Source organism: Leucoraja erinacea, chromosome 9 (assembly GCF_028641065.1).
Source record: "Leucoraja erinacea ecotype New England chromosome 9, Leri_hhj_1, whole genome shotgun sequence".
NCBI classification, from domain to species: domain Eukaryota; kingdom Metazoa; phylum Chordata; class Chondrichthyes; order Rajiformes; family Rajidae; genus Leucoraja; species Leucoraja erinaceus.
In genome coordinates this window covers 46,928,971-46,948,871 of record NC_073385.1, presented here as the reverse complement: position 1 = coordinate 46,948,871, position 19,901 = coordinate 46,928,971, and the positions used below count along the sequence as shown (strand labels likewise).

At 47.6% G+C, this 19,901-nt stretch overlaps 1 protein-coding gene across 3 annotated transcripts in view; it reads left to right on the top strand.

Moving 5' to 3' along the window:
* Positions 1–567: 567 nt before the first annotated feature.
* Positions 568–19,901, top strand: part of aven (apoptosis, caspase activation inhibitor) — a 106,208-nt gene continuing 86,874 nt past the window's right edge. For all 3 annotated transcript variants that reach the window (XM_055640732.1, XM_055640731.1, XM_055640730.1), the window contains exons 1-2: positions 568–803; positions 8,321–8,486. In XM_055640732.1, the coding sequence (XP_055496707.1) occupies positions 603–803; positions 8,321–8,486 (367 nt within the window). In that variant the 5' untranslated portion in view covers positions 568–602. The remainder of the gene's footprint in view (positions 804–8,320; positions 8,487–19,901) is intronic.

Sequence of the window (19,901 nt, the reverse complement as noted above, 5' to 3'; positions counted from 1 at the left end):
GACAGTTGCCTATCTCCTTCGCTCCATAGATGCTGCTTCACCCGCTGATGTTTCTCCAGCATTTTTGTGTACAGTCTGAGAAACAACCTTCCACCATCACCCTCTGCTTCCTTCCATGAGACCAATTTTCTATCCATTCAGCTATCTCTCCATGCATTCCACGTCTTAATGAACCCTTCGTATTTTTATCACTAGTGATCCATCTCTACCGTTTGATTCACGTTAGCTCCAGCTTCACATGTGTGGCGTTGTATGGTACTTTATTTGTCACATGTACCAAGGTCCAGTGAAATTCATTTTTGTACACAGTTCAGTACAAGTATTACCATCTATATTTCCTTCTCAACCCCATTCTCTTGCCTTCGCCCATAACCCCTGACACCTGTACTAATCTCTCCCAATATAATCTTTGCTCTCTCCCCTCACCGCCTGTGATGCTCCGCTCCCCTTGCTGTCTGTGAGCTGCCTGTGACTCTCTCTTCTCGCCCCTCTCAAGCAAAGATCTTTGCTCTCAAGCCTTGATTTTCTCCTCCCTCTCTCCGCGACTCTTCCCTCTGACTCCCTCCCCCCTGCTCTCCTCGCCGTCACTCTCCGCGCCGGCCATGGAGGAGGCGTCGGAGCGGACGCGGGGCCGAGGCCGCGGCCGCCGGGGAGGAGGAGGCGGGCGAGGCCGCGGGGGACGAGGAGCGCGCGGGCCCAGCGAGCGGCAGCAGCGGCCGGTGGAGGCCGAGCGAGGGTGGCAGGGACGCGGCTGCCGCCCGCCCCGAGGTCGCTGCTTCCCCCCGAGGCCGCCGGAGCTGCAGGTAGGTCTTCGTTCAGAGGCCGGGGGAAGCGGGTGTCGGGCAGCTGGACCAGGCCGGCAGTTATTGCCTCCCCATCCCCACACCCGGCCCCCCAGGCTGTGCCCCTCAACCCCCACCCTCCCGTCTAATGGCCCATACCTCCATTAACCCCCCTTACCCCGCCACTAACCCCATTACCCCCCGCCCCTACCCCCCTTACCCCGCCCCTAACCCCCTTACCCCACCACTAACCCCCCTTACCGCGCTCTTAACCCCCTACCCCGCCACTAACCCCCTACCCTACCACTAATCCCCCTTACCCCCGCCCCTAACACCCCTACCCCGCTCTTACCCCTCTACCCCACCACTAACCCCCCTTACCCCTCCACTAATCCCACTACTCTGCCTCTAACCTCCCCTACCCCTCCACTAACCCCCCTTACCCCCCTCCCTCACTAACCCCACTACCCTGCCCCTTAGCCCGCTCCTAACCCCCTTACCCTGCTCCTAACCCCACCTACTAACCCCCCCCCACCCCCCCACCACTAACAGCCATACCTCGCCACTAACTCCCATATCTCGCCACTAACCCTCATATACAGCCACTAACCCCCATAGCCCGCCACTAACCCCCCCTACACAGCCCCATCTCCTACAACCCCACCTTCAAAAGCCCACCCCCTCTATAATGCCCTATACCCCCTCTATAACCCCTTAACGCCCTCTAACATCCAACAACCCGCCCCAAATCCATACCCCTCTAATGCCCCAGCTCTTCTAGCCCCCACACCGCCTAACACCATCAGCCAGATGTATAAAATCATGAGAGGAAGAGATCGGGTAGATGTACAGAGTCTCTTGCTCATAGTAGGTGAATCAAGGACCAGAGGACATAGGTTTGAGGTGAAGGGGAAAAGATTTAATAAGAATCTGAGGCGTAACCTTTCCACACAAAGGGCATGGAACAAGCTGCCAGAGGAGGTAGTTGAGTCTGAATATTGAAGAAACAGTTGGATAGGTATATGTATAGGACAGGTCTTGAAGGGATATAGACCAAACGGGGGCAGATGAGACGAGTAGCTGGGACAGTGTGAGCAAGTTGGAACACACCCAACTGTTTCTATGCTGTATCACTATGACCACCAGTCCCCTTCCCCTCCACCCTCCCGTCACCTCTTCACCCCCTCCATCCCTCGCCATCCTGCCTCCTCACTCACACCCTCTCCTCTCACTCACACATTATGCAGTTCGGCTCCATTGCATTATTGCTCCAAGCCTTAGGAATTATTATGACCTGTCAATTATTTGATCATTGATATGACTATATAATTTAATGTAACTTAGCCATTGCAAAAAAACAGCCCTTGCCTAACCAACCTCTCTCACAATTGCAGTCTTTCAATCCTGTCACCATCCTCGTCGATGCTCTTTAAACACACTATAGTACCATCATATAGAGTCATAGAGAGTCATAGAGTGATACCGTATGGAAACAGGCGCTTCGACCCAACACGCCCACACTGGCCAACAATGTCCCAGCGACACTAGTCCAACTTGCCTGCGCTTGGTCCATAACCCTCCAAACCTGTCCTATCCTTGTACCTGTCCAACTGTTTCTTTAACGATGGGCTAGTCCCAGCCTCAACTACCTCCTCTGGCAGCTTGTTCCATACACCCACCACCCTCTGTGTGCAAAAGTTACCCCTTGGATTCCTATTAAATATTTTCTCCCTTCACCTTTAACCTATGTCCTCTGGTCCTCGATTCCCCTACTCTGGGTAAAAAAACTCTTGCTTGCTATAGGATCTTTGGTCCTGCCCTTGTTCGACATCCTAAAATGTGACACCTCGCACTTCTCTGTATTAAATTCTATCCACCATTCCTCAGCCCACCTGGCCAATTGATCCAAATCCTGCTGCAATCGTTCACAACCTTCACTATCTGTAAAACCACTCAAAGGGCTGGCTCACGGGAGTCATTCATCTGTCTGCGGTGACAAGGCTCTTGGGTTAGGCTAGGATCATTCTCTGCGGGATGATCTTAGTGCGGGAGACAAGTGTAGGAGAGGTGTACTGACTGGGTGGGCAGACACTTTGGAAGTGATTGCCCACCAGTCTCAAAAGCCGCTGTGTCTCCCTGTCCCTGGGATAGCAGGGGGCGATCAAATAGCACAATACCCCCCTTCCCCCTCCAGGCCAACACGAAGGGCAACGATCCCAAGGTTTTAGCGTCAGGAACAGTGGGCAGGCGACAATCACCTGCCATAACGCGAGAGAGATCATGCACTGTTGTAGGTCTCCTTTGCACATCGGTGTTTCTGTCTTTCTCCACTCATTGTTGGCCCTGTCTGTCGCCACCCCCACCTACACCTCTCTGCTTGCCGGCCATGTGTGTGACCCCGCCCATTGCACCGGGCGCGGGGGTTTTGCACTGTCTTCACGTCGGCGATGCCAGCAGGTCAGTGCCAGTCGCCCCCGGGCAGTCGCTCCCTTCAGTTTCCCAGGGGGTCGGGACGGCACTGGAGTTGGAAGGGATAGGTGGGGGGGGGTGGAGTTGGGAGGGATGGGTGGGTTAGGTGAGCAGGAGAGTGGGGTTGTTTGCAGTTGCAGAGGGAGGGGGCAAGGCCGGTACAGTTCCCAGTCTCAACCCGTCCAGGGGGGTGGCCGTAGACGTCAGGACCAACGGGACACCGAACCCCAGGCCCACCAGGCCCACTGCAAGCACGGAGAACCCAGAGACCCACAGCCAGCAGCAACTCCAGCCCAGCCCCGCTCTAACTCCAGAGGAACCCAGATGGGCCGCTACGGCGACAAGTGGCAGTTCGCCCACAGTCCGAGCTGCGCCCCCTCATCCGCCACCCCAAAAACAAGATGTACCTTGCACACCATCAGCTTCTGCCCCTACGGTACCCGCTGCCACTTCATCCAGCCGGCAGCTGCCCATCTTCAGCAGGATCTCGGTGTCGGACTGAGGGGAGGGGGGTGGAGGTGAAGGGCTGCAGGCTCACACATTACTTATGACAGGATAGACATTACTATTTTTTAATAACAGGAACATTTTACGATGAAATGCAGAAAATAGTCAAGAGCTGACGTGCCCGCTGACTTTCCCCCCGGTTCGGGGCCACTCTGGGGGAGAGCCCAGGACAGGGAGGGGGGATGGGAGTCAGCGGGCACGGTGGATGTGAAATCTCACCTGCTTGTTTCAGTGACAGGCACCCTCCGCCAGTAAATGAAGACACCCCCATCTGTCTCCCCCGATTCTCCACCCTCTCTCTCGCCCCCCCCCCCCCCCCCCACCTTTCCCACCCAACTCCAGTCCCGTCCTGACCCCCTGGGAAAGTGAAGGGAGCGACAATCAACTGCTGACTGCCCGCTGAGTTAAAGAGTTCCCACGGTAGACTCACGATACACTAAGGTAAACGCACGGGCCACTACGTTCTTACAACGAGTTAAAATGTTTCAATTCTTAACCACAAGAGTAAATTTGACTCGTGGAAAACTTTAAACATGTTTGATTTTTTTCAAGAGTTGACAGGTTTCACGGGTACCTGCTGTTAGCGCCACGAGTCTCTAAGTTGCCTCCACGAGTTCCGACGTTACAGCTACGTTAATCGTATGTTTTTACCACGAGTTTGAACTCGGGGTACCTCTTGTGTCAACTCGCAACATGAGACAGCCCTTTAACTTTTGTATAATCAGCAAACTTGCTAATCTTAATCTCATCCCATTGTATTTGTCTCATCCAAATCATTGCGGGTTTCCGTCGTTGGGGCCGTAGATGACAAAAGCCGGGGACTCTGGTAACACCGGCCCAGCACCGAACCCTGTGCTGCACACCAGAGGCCCCAACAACAGGTCTGTGGACGGCGGCAAAAGGGAGCCCGCGGCTCCCTGGAGTTTTCACAAACGCCTCCATTTGCGGGAGAAGAGCTCCTGGAGCGGGGCCTAACATCCACCCCCGCACCCTCTGCGAGCCTTCCATGGGGCCAATTTGCTATCCATTCAGCTATCTCTCCTTGGATCCCATGAGATCTAACAGTTTTTATTTGGCCTTCCATCACAGATGTGATGGATGTTTATGTAAATTATGTTGTGTCATGGTTCTATGTGTTTGTATGTATGGCTGCAGAAACGGCCGACCATGAGACAATAAATGTACCTTATGTCGAACAAACCATGTGGCACACAACACAAGCTACAAAGCTTCCACCATCACCCTCTGCTTCCTGCCCTCTCACCCTCCAGGAGCCAATTTGCATCCATTGCTATCTCTCCTTGTCCCCTAACTTTCCAAAAATCAATCAGATTTATCGTGAGACAGCTACAACCTCCCATGTACAAAAAAAAATCATGCTGACTGTCCCTGACTCATCAGCCCTTGCCCATCCAAATGCCTGTATATCTTATCCCTCAGAATACTCTCCAGTAACTTACCAACTACAGATGTTAAGCACACTGGCCTATAGCTCCCAGCATTTTCCCTGCAGCCCTTCTTGAAAAGAGCCACAACATTTGCCACCCTCCAATCCTCTGGCACCTCTCCAGTATTTAAGGACGACTCGTGTATCTCTCTTGTAGTGTGAAGGCAATTATTTGCCTTTTCAACAAGCTGATTGATCTGACATGAGTTCAAGCAATGCGTAACATTTCAGCATTTGCAGACACACGCCATGATCCCTCTGACTCCACCACTCAAAATGCTGCCATCCATTGCACCTCCCCAAATACATTAGCTTGCACATTTGGATTAAATTCCTTTTTGCCATTTTTCTGTCCGACTACATCCGGAAAAAAGGCGAAGTAAGGCACAGGATTTTCTGCTATAACCTGATAGTGTTTCTAAGAAACCTCAAATCCTTAGTTACTTGGACCGCAGGAGGATGAGCGGTGAGCTTATCGTGGTGTGTAAGATCATAAGGGGAATAGATAGGGTGCAGAGTAGGGGGATCAATAACTAGTGAACATAAGTTTAAGGTGAGAGGGGAAAGATTTAATAGTAATCTGAGGGGAACCGTTTTCACACCGAAGGTGGCAGGTATGTGGAATGAGCTGCCAGAGGAGGTTGTTGAGGTGTAATATATAACACCATTTAAAAGATGTTTGGACAGGTACATAGATATGAAATATTTAGAGTACTGTATGACTCTGACTGACTGGAAATGGTGTAAAAACATGGCGACTCTTGGTCCCAGTGAACTATTTCTATACACTTTGTACTTAATCTGACACTGTTTATGAGTAGTGATAATTTACTGAGCCGCATGTAAAATAAAGAATTTCACTGAATCTCAGTACGTGATAATAAAGACCCATTGATTAAATAATATTGTGTTATAAAAACAGTTGTCAATGAGAAAAGGAGGGGTTAGTGGCTAGAGAAAAGTTATTTATTCCGCAGAATTTTCAAAACTTTTTTTTAAGAGCTATGTTAATTTTTGGTACTGCAAACTACAAATACTAAAGGCTGTCTGTTCCATTGTTGAATAGAGTATGGTTGCAAGGTGTCAGTAGAAATAATTGTCAATTTTAAAGGCCAGCAGCTGCTGTGTCCTTGAGAGTCAGTGGTGTCTGATCACTGCAGGGAAGTTACATGTAAAGAGGTTTTCCTCTCCAACATTGAATTTTTTTCCCCCTATGGCAGCCTTTTTTCTGCTTGTCAGTTTCCAAAGTAAATCTTTAAGTGGTTCTCTGGTTCCCAATTTAAATTGCATTGTACCCAATTATCCCGTGAAATGCAATTCATAAAACGTGAGTGTATGGGAACAGTATGGATGGTGGGCTGAATCGAGCACAGGCAGGCTGATGGACAGGTTACAATTTCCAGATGGGGCAGGATAAAATTTAACACAGAGAAGTGGAACGATTGCGAAACATTGACATCTCACTTCGTTCTATAATGGAATTAGCTGTAAAACATGTCGTTGTAGTATTTTACACAGATTAGTGCATTACCGGACACAGAGCTGGAGTAACTTTGTGGGTCAGGCAGTATTTCTGGAGAACATGGATAGGTAATGTATCAGGTTGGGACCCTTCTTCAGATTAGATCTATCTGTGTTCTCCAGCAATGCCACCTTTTATGTATTAACCAGCATCGGCAGTTCCTTGTTTCTACATAAGTGCATTTCTGACAGAACTGATGTGTGAGAAACGGTGTGAACACCTACCCTCATTGTGGCTGTAGGAACCTGGTACAGATCCATTGTCTGCATCGCCGTCCGACTGGGCGTGGGGAGGTTGCCTGGTGATGTGGCTGGGATGTGGGGCTCAGGTGCATTCTGTTTGGTACAGAGAGTGCTGGCCGCTGCTGGCGACAAGTAGCCACTGCTCCATGTCCTCAGACGCTGCCAGGAGCCTGCGTTCTCTTGCATTGCCTCCCGCTGAATGTAATGGATGCCCCTGTCTGTCCAGCTCTCCTCAGTTTCCTTGGTAACAAGCTCAATGGTCATCAATTACCATGAGCTTGGTACCGTACAGAATACTCCAGGCTGGGGAGATGTGCAAAACAGTAGACTGTCTGTCAGACTTGAAAATCGCCCCAAATCTGGCGACTTGTACACTGTCTCAGTGTACTATTTCTATACACTTGTATTCTATCTAAGATGTGCTTATTGAGAGTAATATTTGTACTGAACTGTATGTAATGAAAGTTCATAACTCATAGTATCAGAATTAGGCCATTCGGCCTATCGAGTTTCCTCCACCATACAATCAATAGAGATTGACAGGTTCTTGATTAATAAGAGGGTCAATGACAGCCTCCTCAGCCGTCTGTGCCAATGAATTCCACAGACTCACTACCTTCTGGCGGTGCTCTCTGGTTCTAGAATGATTTGTAAAGGTGTCAAAGGTTACGGGTGAAGACAGGAGAATGTGATTGAGAGGGGTGAAATAGATCAGCACTGATCGATATAACCATATAACCATATAACAATTACAGCACGGAAACAGGCCATCTCGGGATATGGGGAGAAGGCAGGAACGGGAAAAAAGTTGTTCGGGACGGACTTGTAGGGCCGAGATGGCCTGTTTCCGTGCTGTAATTGTTAAATGGTTATATGACTGTTTGTTTGTAAACTGTCAATATAGGCAGCCTTTGATAGTGTTAATACTCTGTTTATTTTTATTTTCTGAATAAAAATATTTATAATAAAAAAAACACTTTCAGAATGGTCTATAATAGCGACATGCCACTGTCCACGAGGAATTGAACAAGCCAATGCACATTTCACGTTGCGTAGAGCATGGATCATGAACTTGACACGATTGTCTCTTGATTTGACTGTTTATGTGTTTCGGCAACTTTTTGAGAAATGCAAAAGTACATTTCATGTTGGATATGGTGTATATTAACACCATAAGTGTTACATGATTTAAGCAGAGTAATAGTGTACAGGGTGGTGATTGCTGGTTGGTGCTGACTTGGTGATCTGAAGGGCGTGTATCTCTAAAATCTAAAATCTAAAGTCTAAATTGACTGCTTCCTCAGTGCAGATTCACGTTTTGCTTAAGCAGTTGTTTTTTTTATTTTGTAAGGTTGAAGAGGATGTGGACACGAAGGATCCGTATGATCAACCAAATGAATTTTCAAGAAGGAAAATAGTTTCGAACTGGGACAGATATAAAACTGAAGAGAAAGGACTCAGTGATGTTGGAGAATCCTTGCGAGGTGCGGATTTCAATGTGCTGCTCAGTTCTGCAGGTAGGTAAACATTGATCCTCGTGTAAATAACATGATTTGGAATAACCACAACCTGCCTAATCCCCTCTTTCACCAGGTTTCTGGGCAGACAATGTCCCATTGCCAGATCAACATCATGGTCCTAAACATATTTAAATCAAAAATTGATTTTGTTAACTTGTACATAGGTTTAAGGTGAGAGGGGAAAGATTTAGTTGTAACCTGTGGGGCAAGTGTTTCACACACAAGGTGGCAGGTATATGGAACCAGTTGCCAGAGGAGGTAGTTGAGGCAGGTATATTAACAATATTTAAGACATTTGGACAGGTACGTGAATAGAAAAGATTTAGTGGGATAAGGGTCAAATGCGGGCAGGTGGAACTAATGTAGATGGAGCTACGTGGTCTGCATGGGCATGTTGGGCTGATGAGTCTGTTTATGTGCTGTATGACTCAAGTTAAATTAAAATAAAATTGTACATAAATACCAAATGTATTTTTATGTGGAAAAATGATCCTTATGGTAGTTCAGGCAACATAAGACATGACTACTTAAAATGAGTGGAAGAATTTTTTTTCAGAATAAGTCAAAGGTTTGAAAGTGTTATGTGATAGCTGTAGAAAAAGAGGATAGGAGTTTGAGAACTGTTGTTGTATTTCAAATCCTAAAGGACAAAGCCAAGTCAAACCGAGTTTATTGTCAAATGCAAGTACAGTGAGGGAGGGGATACTGCAAAACCTTGCTTGCAGCAGCATTACAGGTACATAGACTCAGACAACACACAAAACATAAATTATACAAACCAATGAAAGAAAAAGACTGTTTATAAACAAGAATGAGAGATTAGTGCAAACACAATTAGAAAACAAGCAGTAAACAAGAAGAGATTTCTGACGTGCTCTATTGCTGAGGTAGTTTGAGAATTGTGTAGGTTGGTTCAAGAATCTGATTGTTGTGGGAAGTAGCTGTTCCTGAACCTGATGGTGTGGAACTTCAAGCTTCTGTATCTGCTACCCGAAGGTGGCAGCGAGAAGAGGGCATGGCTTGGATGGTGGGGTTCCTTGGTGATAGATGCTGCCTTCTTGAGGCAGAGCGTCTTGTAGACGTTTTTAATGGTAGGGAATGCTGTATCTGTAATGAATTGGGCTGTGTCCACCATGCCCACCAGCTACTCGCATTGCTGTGCATTGGAATTGCCATGATGCAACCCTTCTGGATGCTTTCTACAGTGCAGCAGTAGAGGTTTGTGAGACCATTTGTTGACATGCCGCATCTTTTTAAACTTCTAAGAAAGTAGTGGAAGATAGACACAAAAAACTGGACTAACTCAGTGGGTCAGACATCGTCTATTGAGAAAAGAATAGATGACCTGAAACGTCAACTATTCCTTTTCTCCAAAGATGCTGTCTGACCTGTTGAGTCACTCCAGCTTTTTATGTCTTTCTTTGGTTTACACCAGCATCTGCAGTTCCTTTCTACACAAGAAAGTAGTGGCACTGCCTCGCCTTCTTCATGATTACATTATGACAGGTCATCTGAGGTGTTAAAGCCCTGGAATCTCTCTACTGGAAGCTGCTGATCTCTCTACTGCCGGCCCACCAATGAAAACTGGCACTCTTTCTAAAGTCCATGATAAGTTCCTTGGTTTTATTGACATTGAGCAAGAAGTGGTTATTGTGGCATCATTCAATGATGTGTTCGATCTCTTTCCTGTACACACCTCCCCTCCCCCCCCCCCCCCCCCCCACACACACACGCCCCACACACATGCCCCCTCCCCCACACCCCACACACACACGCCCCCACACACACACTCATCCACACCCACCCACCCACACACACACCCACACCACCCCCCACACACGCCCCCCACACACACACACACCCCCCACACATGCCCCCACCCCCACACACACGCCCCACACACACGCCCCCACACACACACACCACCCCCCCACACACACGCCCACACACACACACACACACCCCCCACACACCCCCCCCCCCCCACACACCCCCCACACCACACACCCCACCCACAGGCCCCACACACACACACCCCCACACCACACACACACGCCCCCCACACACACCCCACACAGACACACCCACACACACACACACACGCCCCCCACACACACACCCCCCCCCCCCACACACCCCCACCCCCCCCCCACACACACACATGCCCCCCACACACACACACCCCCCCCCACACACACGCCCCCCCCCACCACACACACCCCCCCACTCACACCCCACACACCCTCACTCACACACACACCACACACACACACACACCCCCCCACCCCCCCACACACCCCACACACCCCCCCCCACACACCCCCCACACACACACACCCCCCCCACCCCCCCCCACACACACACCCCCCCCCACACACACCACCACACCCCCCCCACACACACACGCCCCCCCACACACACACCCCCCCCCACACACACACACCCCCCCCCCACACACACCCCCCCCCCACACACACACCCCCCCCCCCCCCCCCCCCCACACACACACACACACACACGCCCCCCCACACACACACACACACACACACACCACCAAACAAACACCAGCACACACACCACCACACACACACCCCCCCCCCCACTCGCACACCCACACACCACACACACCCACACACACACCCCCCCCCCCCCCACACACACACACCACCCCCCACCTACACACACCCATACACCCCCACACCCCCACCACCCCCCCACACACCCACCCCCCCCACACACACACCCCCCCCACACACCCCCCCCCCACACACGCCCCCCGCCCCCCCACACACCCACCCCCCCCCCACACACACCCCCCCCCACCCACCCCCCCACACACACACCCCCCCACCCCACACACCCCCCCCCCACACACACACCCCCCCACCCCACACACACCCACCCACACCCCCCCCCCCCACCCCACACACACCCCCCCACCCCCACACCCCCCCGCACGCACCCTTTCTCTCCCGCCCACACACCCACACACACACACTCCCCCCCCACACACACACGCCCCCCCACACACACACACACACACACACACACACACACACACCCACACCCACACACACACACCCACCCACCCCCACCCACGCACACACACACACACACACACACACCCACCCCCCCACACACACACACAACCCCCCACACACACACCACCCCCCCCCCACACCCACCCCCCACCCCCACACCACACCCCCCCCCCCACACACACGCCCCCCCCCACACACACCCCCCCCCCACACACACACCACCCCCCCCACACACACACACACCCCCCACACACACACCCCCCCCACACACACGCCCCCACACACACACGCCACACACCACCACCCCCCACACACACACACCCCCACACACACACACACACCCCCCCACCCACACCCACACCCACACACCCCCACACACCCACCCCCCCACACACACACCACACACACCCCCCCCCCCACACACACCCCCCCCCACACACACTCACCCCACACACACACACCACCCCCACACACACACACCTCCCCCACACACCCCCCCACACACACACACGCGCCACACACCCCCCCCCACACACCCCCCCACACACACACACACCCACACACCCCCCACACACACCCCCTGACACACACCCCCCCACACCCCCCCACACACACACACCCCCCCACACACACACACCCCCACACACACACACCCACACACACACACACCCCCCCACACACACACACACACACACACACACACCCCACACACACCCCACACACACACACCCCCCCACACACCACCACACACCCACACACACACACACACACACACACACACCACACCACCCCCCCCCCACACACACACACACACACGCCCACCCCCACACACACCCCCCCCCCACACCCACCCCCCCCCCCACACACCCACCACACACACACACACACCACACACACCCCCCCACACACACACACACCCACCCACACACCCACACACCCCCACCCACCCACACACCCCCCCCACCCACACACACACACACACACACACCCCACACCGCAACCACACACACACCCCACCCCCCCACACACACCCCCCCCCCACACACACCCCCCCCCACACACACACACACACACCACACCCCCCCCACCACACACACACGCCCCCCCACACACACACACGCCCCTCCCCCTCACACACGCCCGCACACACACCACCACACACACACACACACACCACCACACACACACCCCCCCACCACACACACACCACGCCCCCCACACCCCACACACACCTCCCACACGCCCCCCCACACACACACCCCCCCACCCCACACACCACCCCCCCCCACCACACACACGCCCCCCCCCCCCCCCATGCACGCCCCCCCCCCACGCCCCACGCTGACCTCCCCCCCCCTCTCTTCTCTGTGTTCCATCTGAATGCACAAGTTTTTTTCCTGAAATCCCACCCCCTTTGTCCTTTCCCCCGTTCCCTTCCACCTACATTCCTTCTTTGGCTTCACATTTCACGCCTCTTCATTTCTTATTTTCTCATCCCATTACATTTTGTCTTTTGCATGTCTGGCCTTCAAACCCTCCGCACCTGTATCCACCTATTACATGTTAGGCTTTGCCCTGTCCCCACCTCCCTTCCAGCTTTCTCACTCCATCCTACAATCAGTCTGAAGAAGTGTCCAAAACCATGTTTTCCAGAAATGCTGCCTGAGATATTAGATGTCCAGAACTTTCGGTCTTTTTATCGTAAACCGGCATTTGCAATTCCTGTGTCAACACTTCATTTTGGTTGCAGTCATTTGGATTTAACATTGTATTCCACCGACTTTAGATTACCTGATCTGTTTGTATCAGTTGCCCACCTGTGATATTGGCTTATTAGCTAATTTGCTCTTATTTCCTTGTTTCCCTCTGGGAGTGGAGCACATGCCCAGCCTGATCTGCCAGGCAGGTTTTCCCCAATGATTCAATTTTACTTTATTGTCGTATGTACCTACGAACAGTGAAATGCTTTGTTTTGTGTAAAATCGCACAGCAGACCTCACCTAGGCAGTACACAAGTGTCGCCACGTTTTGGCATCGACAGTTACAAAAGTTCAACGAACAGTCCTATCTACTGCCTGCCGCCGTACGCAGCAGCAACAGCAGCACCTCCCTCTCCACCTTCGGATCCTCCTTCATTTTCAGCTGCCCTCCACCGGGTCCCCCCCAATTGTTCTCCCATTGCTTTCACTGTTTTAGTTTAGTTTAGTTTAGAGATACAGCGTGCAAACAGGCCCTTGAGCCCACTGAGTCCGTGCTGACCAGTGATCTCCTTACACTAGCACTATCCTACCCACTAGGGACAATTTACAATTCTTACCAAAGCCAATGAATCTGCAAACCTGTACGTCTTTGGAATGTGGGAGGATACCGGGGAAAACCCACGCGGTCACAGAGAGAACGTACAAACTCTGTACAGACGGTACCCGTAGTCAGAATATAAACTAGGTCTCTGGCGCTGTGCGACAGCAACTCTTCGGCTGCACCACCCTGCCCCCCTGCTGATTAAGGGAAATTTGTTTATTGTGGAATGAATGGTGAAAATTACAGGGATGTCCTGCCATGTCAGTAAGGTTAACCCTGCTCTGTCAGTGATTTCCTTGCTGCTCTGCTTGCTTTTCACAAATGTCCAACTTAATATTTTTGCTGCTCATTCACTCTCCTTAATTCCCATTCCAATACTGATTCTTTATCTTTGCACAGAGAACTGAAAAGATAACATTATGATTTGCATGCTTTTCAAAAATGTTATGCGTAAGCAGATTTTGTGTATTAAATGAATACATTTGCTGAAAATGTCACACACCATAGTAACTATTTGCTCTCGATAGTGGATACACCATGCAGTTAATCTATTTCCTCTGGAAAATGTGCTTTCTGCTTGACAAGATAACTATTTAAGTTCAAGCACTATCTATAGAGTGGCACCTTGGGCACAGCATGGAACAATTGTACACACTTGAATTAGCAGTTCTGGCTGTTTAAAATAGTCAGTAATTTGTGGAATGTGGCTATTTGTAGTATTGCATTCTCTCATGCTTCACTAAGTGTTTGCAAGCATAATGAGGTTTGTGGTCAACAACTTACATTTCATAGTCGTGTGCTTTCACATTATTTCATCCAACTCTATGAAAAATGCTTCACTAAGCGGACCTGAAAAAAGCCAAAAGAAATACATGGAGGCTCTCCAGGGTTTAAGGCATGGACACAGAGACAGCAGGGTTGCGCATGTAAAGTTTAGAATAAAATGATTTTAAGGTTGCTTTTTAAGGCATTAGGATAACAAAGATGATGGATTTTGAGATGAGATTTCAGAATGCAGGAGCATAGTAGCTGAAAGAATGAGGAATAATTTTGAGCCAGAGGGATGAAAGATGTGAGGAAGCGTGTTTGACTGAAGGAGATAAGGGACAGCAAAGCATCTGATTTGAACATCAGGATGGAAGATTTATAATGGATTCCTAGATTGTGGATATGATTATGGCACTTTTATGTGATGTGACGGACAGTACTCAATTTGTAAATGGACGTTGGGAGTTGAGTGTTATGAGACACAAAGGCTGGTTGGTATATGGAACGAGCTGCCAGAGGAGGTAGTTGAGGCAAGTACATGGGTAGAAAAGATTTAGAGAGATATGGGCCAAACGTGGACAGGTGCGGCTAGTGTAGATGGGGCATCTTGGTCAGCATGAATAATTTGGACTGGAGGGCCTGTTTCTATGCTGCATGACTATGACAAGACAAACCTTGAAGTGATAGACAAAGATTAGTCCAGCATTGTTGGTGGAAGATGAAGCGAGGCAGAAATAGCAAAATGGCTGCTTTAAAAAAACACGAAAACCATGAAAAGTCTTTTGTATTCAATCATTACATCTTTGATTTTGAAAGCCTTTCTGAAAGTATATTCAATCCAGTGAAGATGAATCTTACAGTACAAATATCATACTGATCTTTCTTTTTGGCATTAGTGCAATGAATATTAACTTAATGTTGAAAGCAATATTGTCAGGATTTTATTAATACATTTTGTCTATGCAAAATATTTGGCTGTTTTATCCACTTGTATTCCTTTTATAGTTAATTACTCCATTCAATGTTGTAGGCAGCACTCAGGAACCACAACTAATTAGCTGTTCTTGTAGGTGAATGACAATTTCAGTCAGCTATGTTGCTTTGGCATGCAACATTGTTAACTTTAATGACGGCTTTCCTAGGTTTGCACGTATATATATACAGTGCCCTCCATAATATTTGGGACAAAGACCCATCATTTATTTATTTGCCTCTGTACTCCACAATTTGAGATTTGTAATAGAAAAAAAAATCACATGTGGTTAAAGTGCACGTTGTCAGATTTTAATCAAGGCCATTTTTATACATTATGGTTTCACCATGTAGAAATTACAGCAATGTTTAAACATAGTCCCCCCATTTCAGGGCACCATAATGTTTGGGACACAGCAATGTCATGTAAATGAAAATAGTCATGCTTAGTATTTTGTTGCATATCCTTTGCATGCAATGACTGCTTGAAGTCTGCGATTCATGGACATCACCTGCTGGGTGTCTTCTCTGGTGATGCTCTGCCAGGCCTGTATTGCAGCCATCTTTAGCTTATGTTTGTTTTGGGGGCTAGTCCCCTTCAGTTTTATCTTCAGCATATAAAAGGCATGCTCAATTGGGTTTAGATCGGGTGATTGACTTGGCCACTCAAGAATTGACAACATTTTAGCTTTGAAAAACTCCTTTGTTGCTTTAGCAGTATGTTTGGGGTCATTGTCTTGCTGTAGATTGAACCGCCGGCCAATGAGTTTTGAGGCATTTGTTTGAACTTAAGCAGATATGATGTGTCGTTACACTTCAGAATCAGCACTTGTAACATCAATGCAGATAAGTGAGCCAGTACCTTCAGCAGTCATACATGCCCAGGCCATAACACCCCCACCACCGTGTTTCACAGATGAGGTGGTATGCTTTGATTCTTGGGCTGTTCCTTCTCTCCTCCATACTTTGCTCTTGCCATCACACTGATATAAGTTAATCTTCATCTCATCTGTCCACAAGACCTTTTACCAGAACTGTGGTTGCTCTTTTAAGTACTTCTTGACAAACTGTAACCTGACCATCTATTTTTGCGGGTAACCAGTGGTTTGCATCTTGCAGTGAAGCCTCTGTATTTCTGTTCATGAAGTCTTCCGCGGACAGTGGTCATTGACAAATCCACATGACTCCTGAAGAGTGTTTCTGATCTGTCAGACAGGTGTTTGGGGATTTTTCATTATTATAGACAGAATTCTTCTGTCATCAGCTGTGGAGGTCTTCTTTGGCCTGCCAGTCCCTTTGCGATTTGTAAGCTCACGTGCTCTCTTTCTTCTTATTGATCTTCCAAACAGTATATTTTGGTAAGCCTAAGGTTTGGCTGATGTCTCTAACAGTTTTATTCTTGTTTCTCAGTCTTATAATGGCTTCTTTGACTTTCATTGGCACAACTTGGGTCCACATGTTAATAAACAGCAATAAAAGTTTCCAAATGTGATGGAAAAACTGGAGGAAAGACTAGATGCTGAGAGCTCTCTTCTACCTGCATTAAGGAGGCAATTAAACACACCTGAGCAATTACAAACACCTGTGAAGCCATGTGTCCCAAGCATTATAGTGCCTGAAATGGCGGTACTATGTATAAACACAGCTGTAATTTCTACATGGTGAAACCAAAATGTGTAAAAATACCCTTTAATAAAATCTGACAATGTGCACTTTAACCACATATGATTTTTTCTATTACACATCTCAAATTGTGGAGTACAGAGGCAAAAAAATAAATGATGGGTCTTTGTCCCAAACATTATGGAGGGCACTGTATCATTAAAGGAATGGGTCACCATAAATGGAGGACCTCTAGCCAATTATCCCTTGTTACACTTTCAACATTGCATTAGCTAAAATCACTTAGATGTGAACTTGAGATGTCCCTGGTTCGCTAAAACAATTGGCAGAATATGCGTGTCATTTTTTTTGGTATATTTCATTACCAAGTCTCAGTGTAAGGTTTCTCGAGTGAAAGTAATAAACGCTCAATTTGGAGTTCTTTTGATTCAGTAAATTCCATGTGTAAATTAGAGAAACATATTATTAAAAGGGAGCCTCAGAAATCCAACCCGTCTGAGAGGAACCTATCAAAGCCCGAGTATTCTTTTGCAACAGCATCAGTCAGTTCTATTTTGCCGTTAATTTCACAATGCCAGTGAAACTATATAACCCCGATTGAGTAAAATAGAATCTTGCTAACTATTGGGGGACAAAAAGAAAATCATGAATGGAATTGGGAGTTGTTAAACCAGTAGTAAGTATGAGGAAACACCTTGAAGATTTAGTGCTTTAGTTACTGAGAGGCATGCAATCTCACGGTATGATTTCCATTCTTGGACCATAAGCTTCTCAGCTCCTTTTCCCCACCATTCCAAAGCACCTCTCTCCCGCAGCACCAAATATTAAATAATGTAGCTCAACAAAGTATTATGATGCTTTAAGGTAATTTTGGAGTATAAAATTGTCATGTCCTAGGTTTCTAAGTTGAATATTTCTGCATGTGTGTTTTTTTTTTGCATGCAGTTTTTTGATGAGAGCATATCATTCCTCAGTTATTTGATGCTTTTGCATTTCCTTCCATGAAATTGAACAAATATGTAATGTACAATTGAGATGGCAAACAAATATGAATGTGCAGGTTCTTAAATGCCAATGTTGGTTGTATGAAATGTCAGTTTGTTTGTTTGATTTGGAACGTAGCTATTTGAAGAACTTACAATAAATGTTATTGTCTAAATTATTCTATATTATGATTTACTTTACAGAAACATTTAGATGTGTGGCTGAATGGGAATATTGTGCACCTTTTGACCGAATCCTAATTTATCCAAGAATCTTTTGCAGTCTCTTCACTCCATATTCAAAATACACAAGCTCACATAGGAAACACATTGGAATACATAGAAAATACACATAGGAATAGAAACAGTACAATATGTTAAAGGGCATAGTCTGCAAATAATCTGTCTACCAGTAAAGTAGGACTGTGTAATATCCAACCAAACAAAAAGATTGTGCATAAATCTTAAAATGTCTAAAGTATCTATATGCAGCATTTTGCTAAATCAGTCATATAAGAAAACACAATCCACACATTTAAAAAAAATGCACAACGACCAATCTTCTAACAAAATAACAGTACACATGCATGCCGTTTCATTTTCACTAACCAGTATTCTCCGAAGCTCTGAATCGAAATGTAACACGAGTCTGAAGATAGCTGGCTATGTAGTCCGCTATAGCTCTATCCCATCTGTTTTTTCCTTTGAATATGTGAAATCCAGTTATTAGCACATTTTTCCTCCTAAAAGCCGATGTCCTTCAGAAGCTCAGTCCCTTTTTGTCATCTTCACTGTACGATGATGTCTCGGACTTCTCCTCACATTCTGCATGAGGAAACAACATTGACAGCTATAAAAAATTAAAAGCTGTCACTTCTGTTTACACGGTGAGGCCAAATCAACTGATCTGAAATAATTCCGAGGTTCACAAAGATCTTTTAGAAATTCAACAATAGCTGAAGCGCTTGTAACGTGCTCTGTTCTGCTGGTCACTATTATCCTTAGCAATTAAAGTCTGCTGCTCATCAGCATAAGAGCTGAAACCAGGGGGCTTTTGCTGGAAGTTTACAGGTTTGCATTTTCAGCTTGAAGAGACGGGGTGACGATATATGTACATCATGTCCTCTGTATCGGCTTCTAGCAACTACATTGTACATGTGAAGAGATTTTTTTTAAACTTAAAGGGCAGGATGTGTCATATTCTCTCGGGAGAATGAGAATGTATGGCATTGAAACTCTGCTGATATGAGCTATTCAGTTTATGCAATTACATGCTTTCATACATAGTAAACCAATTAATTACTGTATTTGAAGGATTGCAGTAATTGCAAATTCAGGAGAGCAAGTGATACTGTAACTACTGATTGTTTCACCTTGTTTGCATTTGAAAAGCCTGTTCATAAAGGATTAATTCAAATAATAATTAATAAATCTGACGCTGTCATTTTTTTACATTTTTGTTACAATACTACAATTCCTGTTACTGTGTTTTATTGTCAAATTGATACAAAAGATGTTCATTTCTGTTGTAAATTGTATTCGTCAAGTAGTAAAGTGAAGCACTGAGTACCATTTACCATTGACCCAGCAAACTATCACGCTACTATTCGGGTAAGCAAAGCACGCAATACGATTTCGGGAGCTGGATAAAATTATGCCACATTTGATCATCAGTCAGTGTCTAGTTTGCTGATGTGAATTATGCAAGGGCTACTGACATTTTT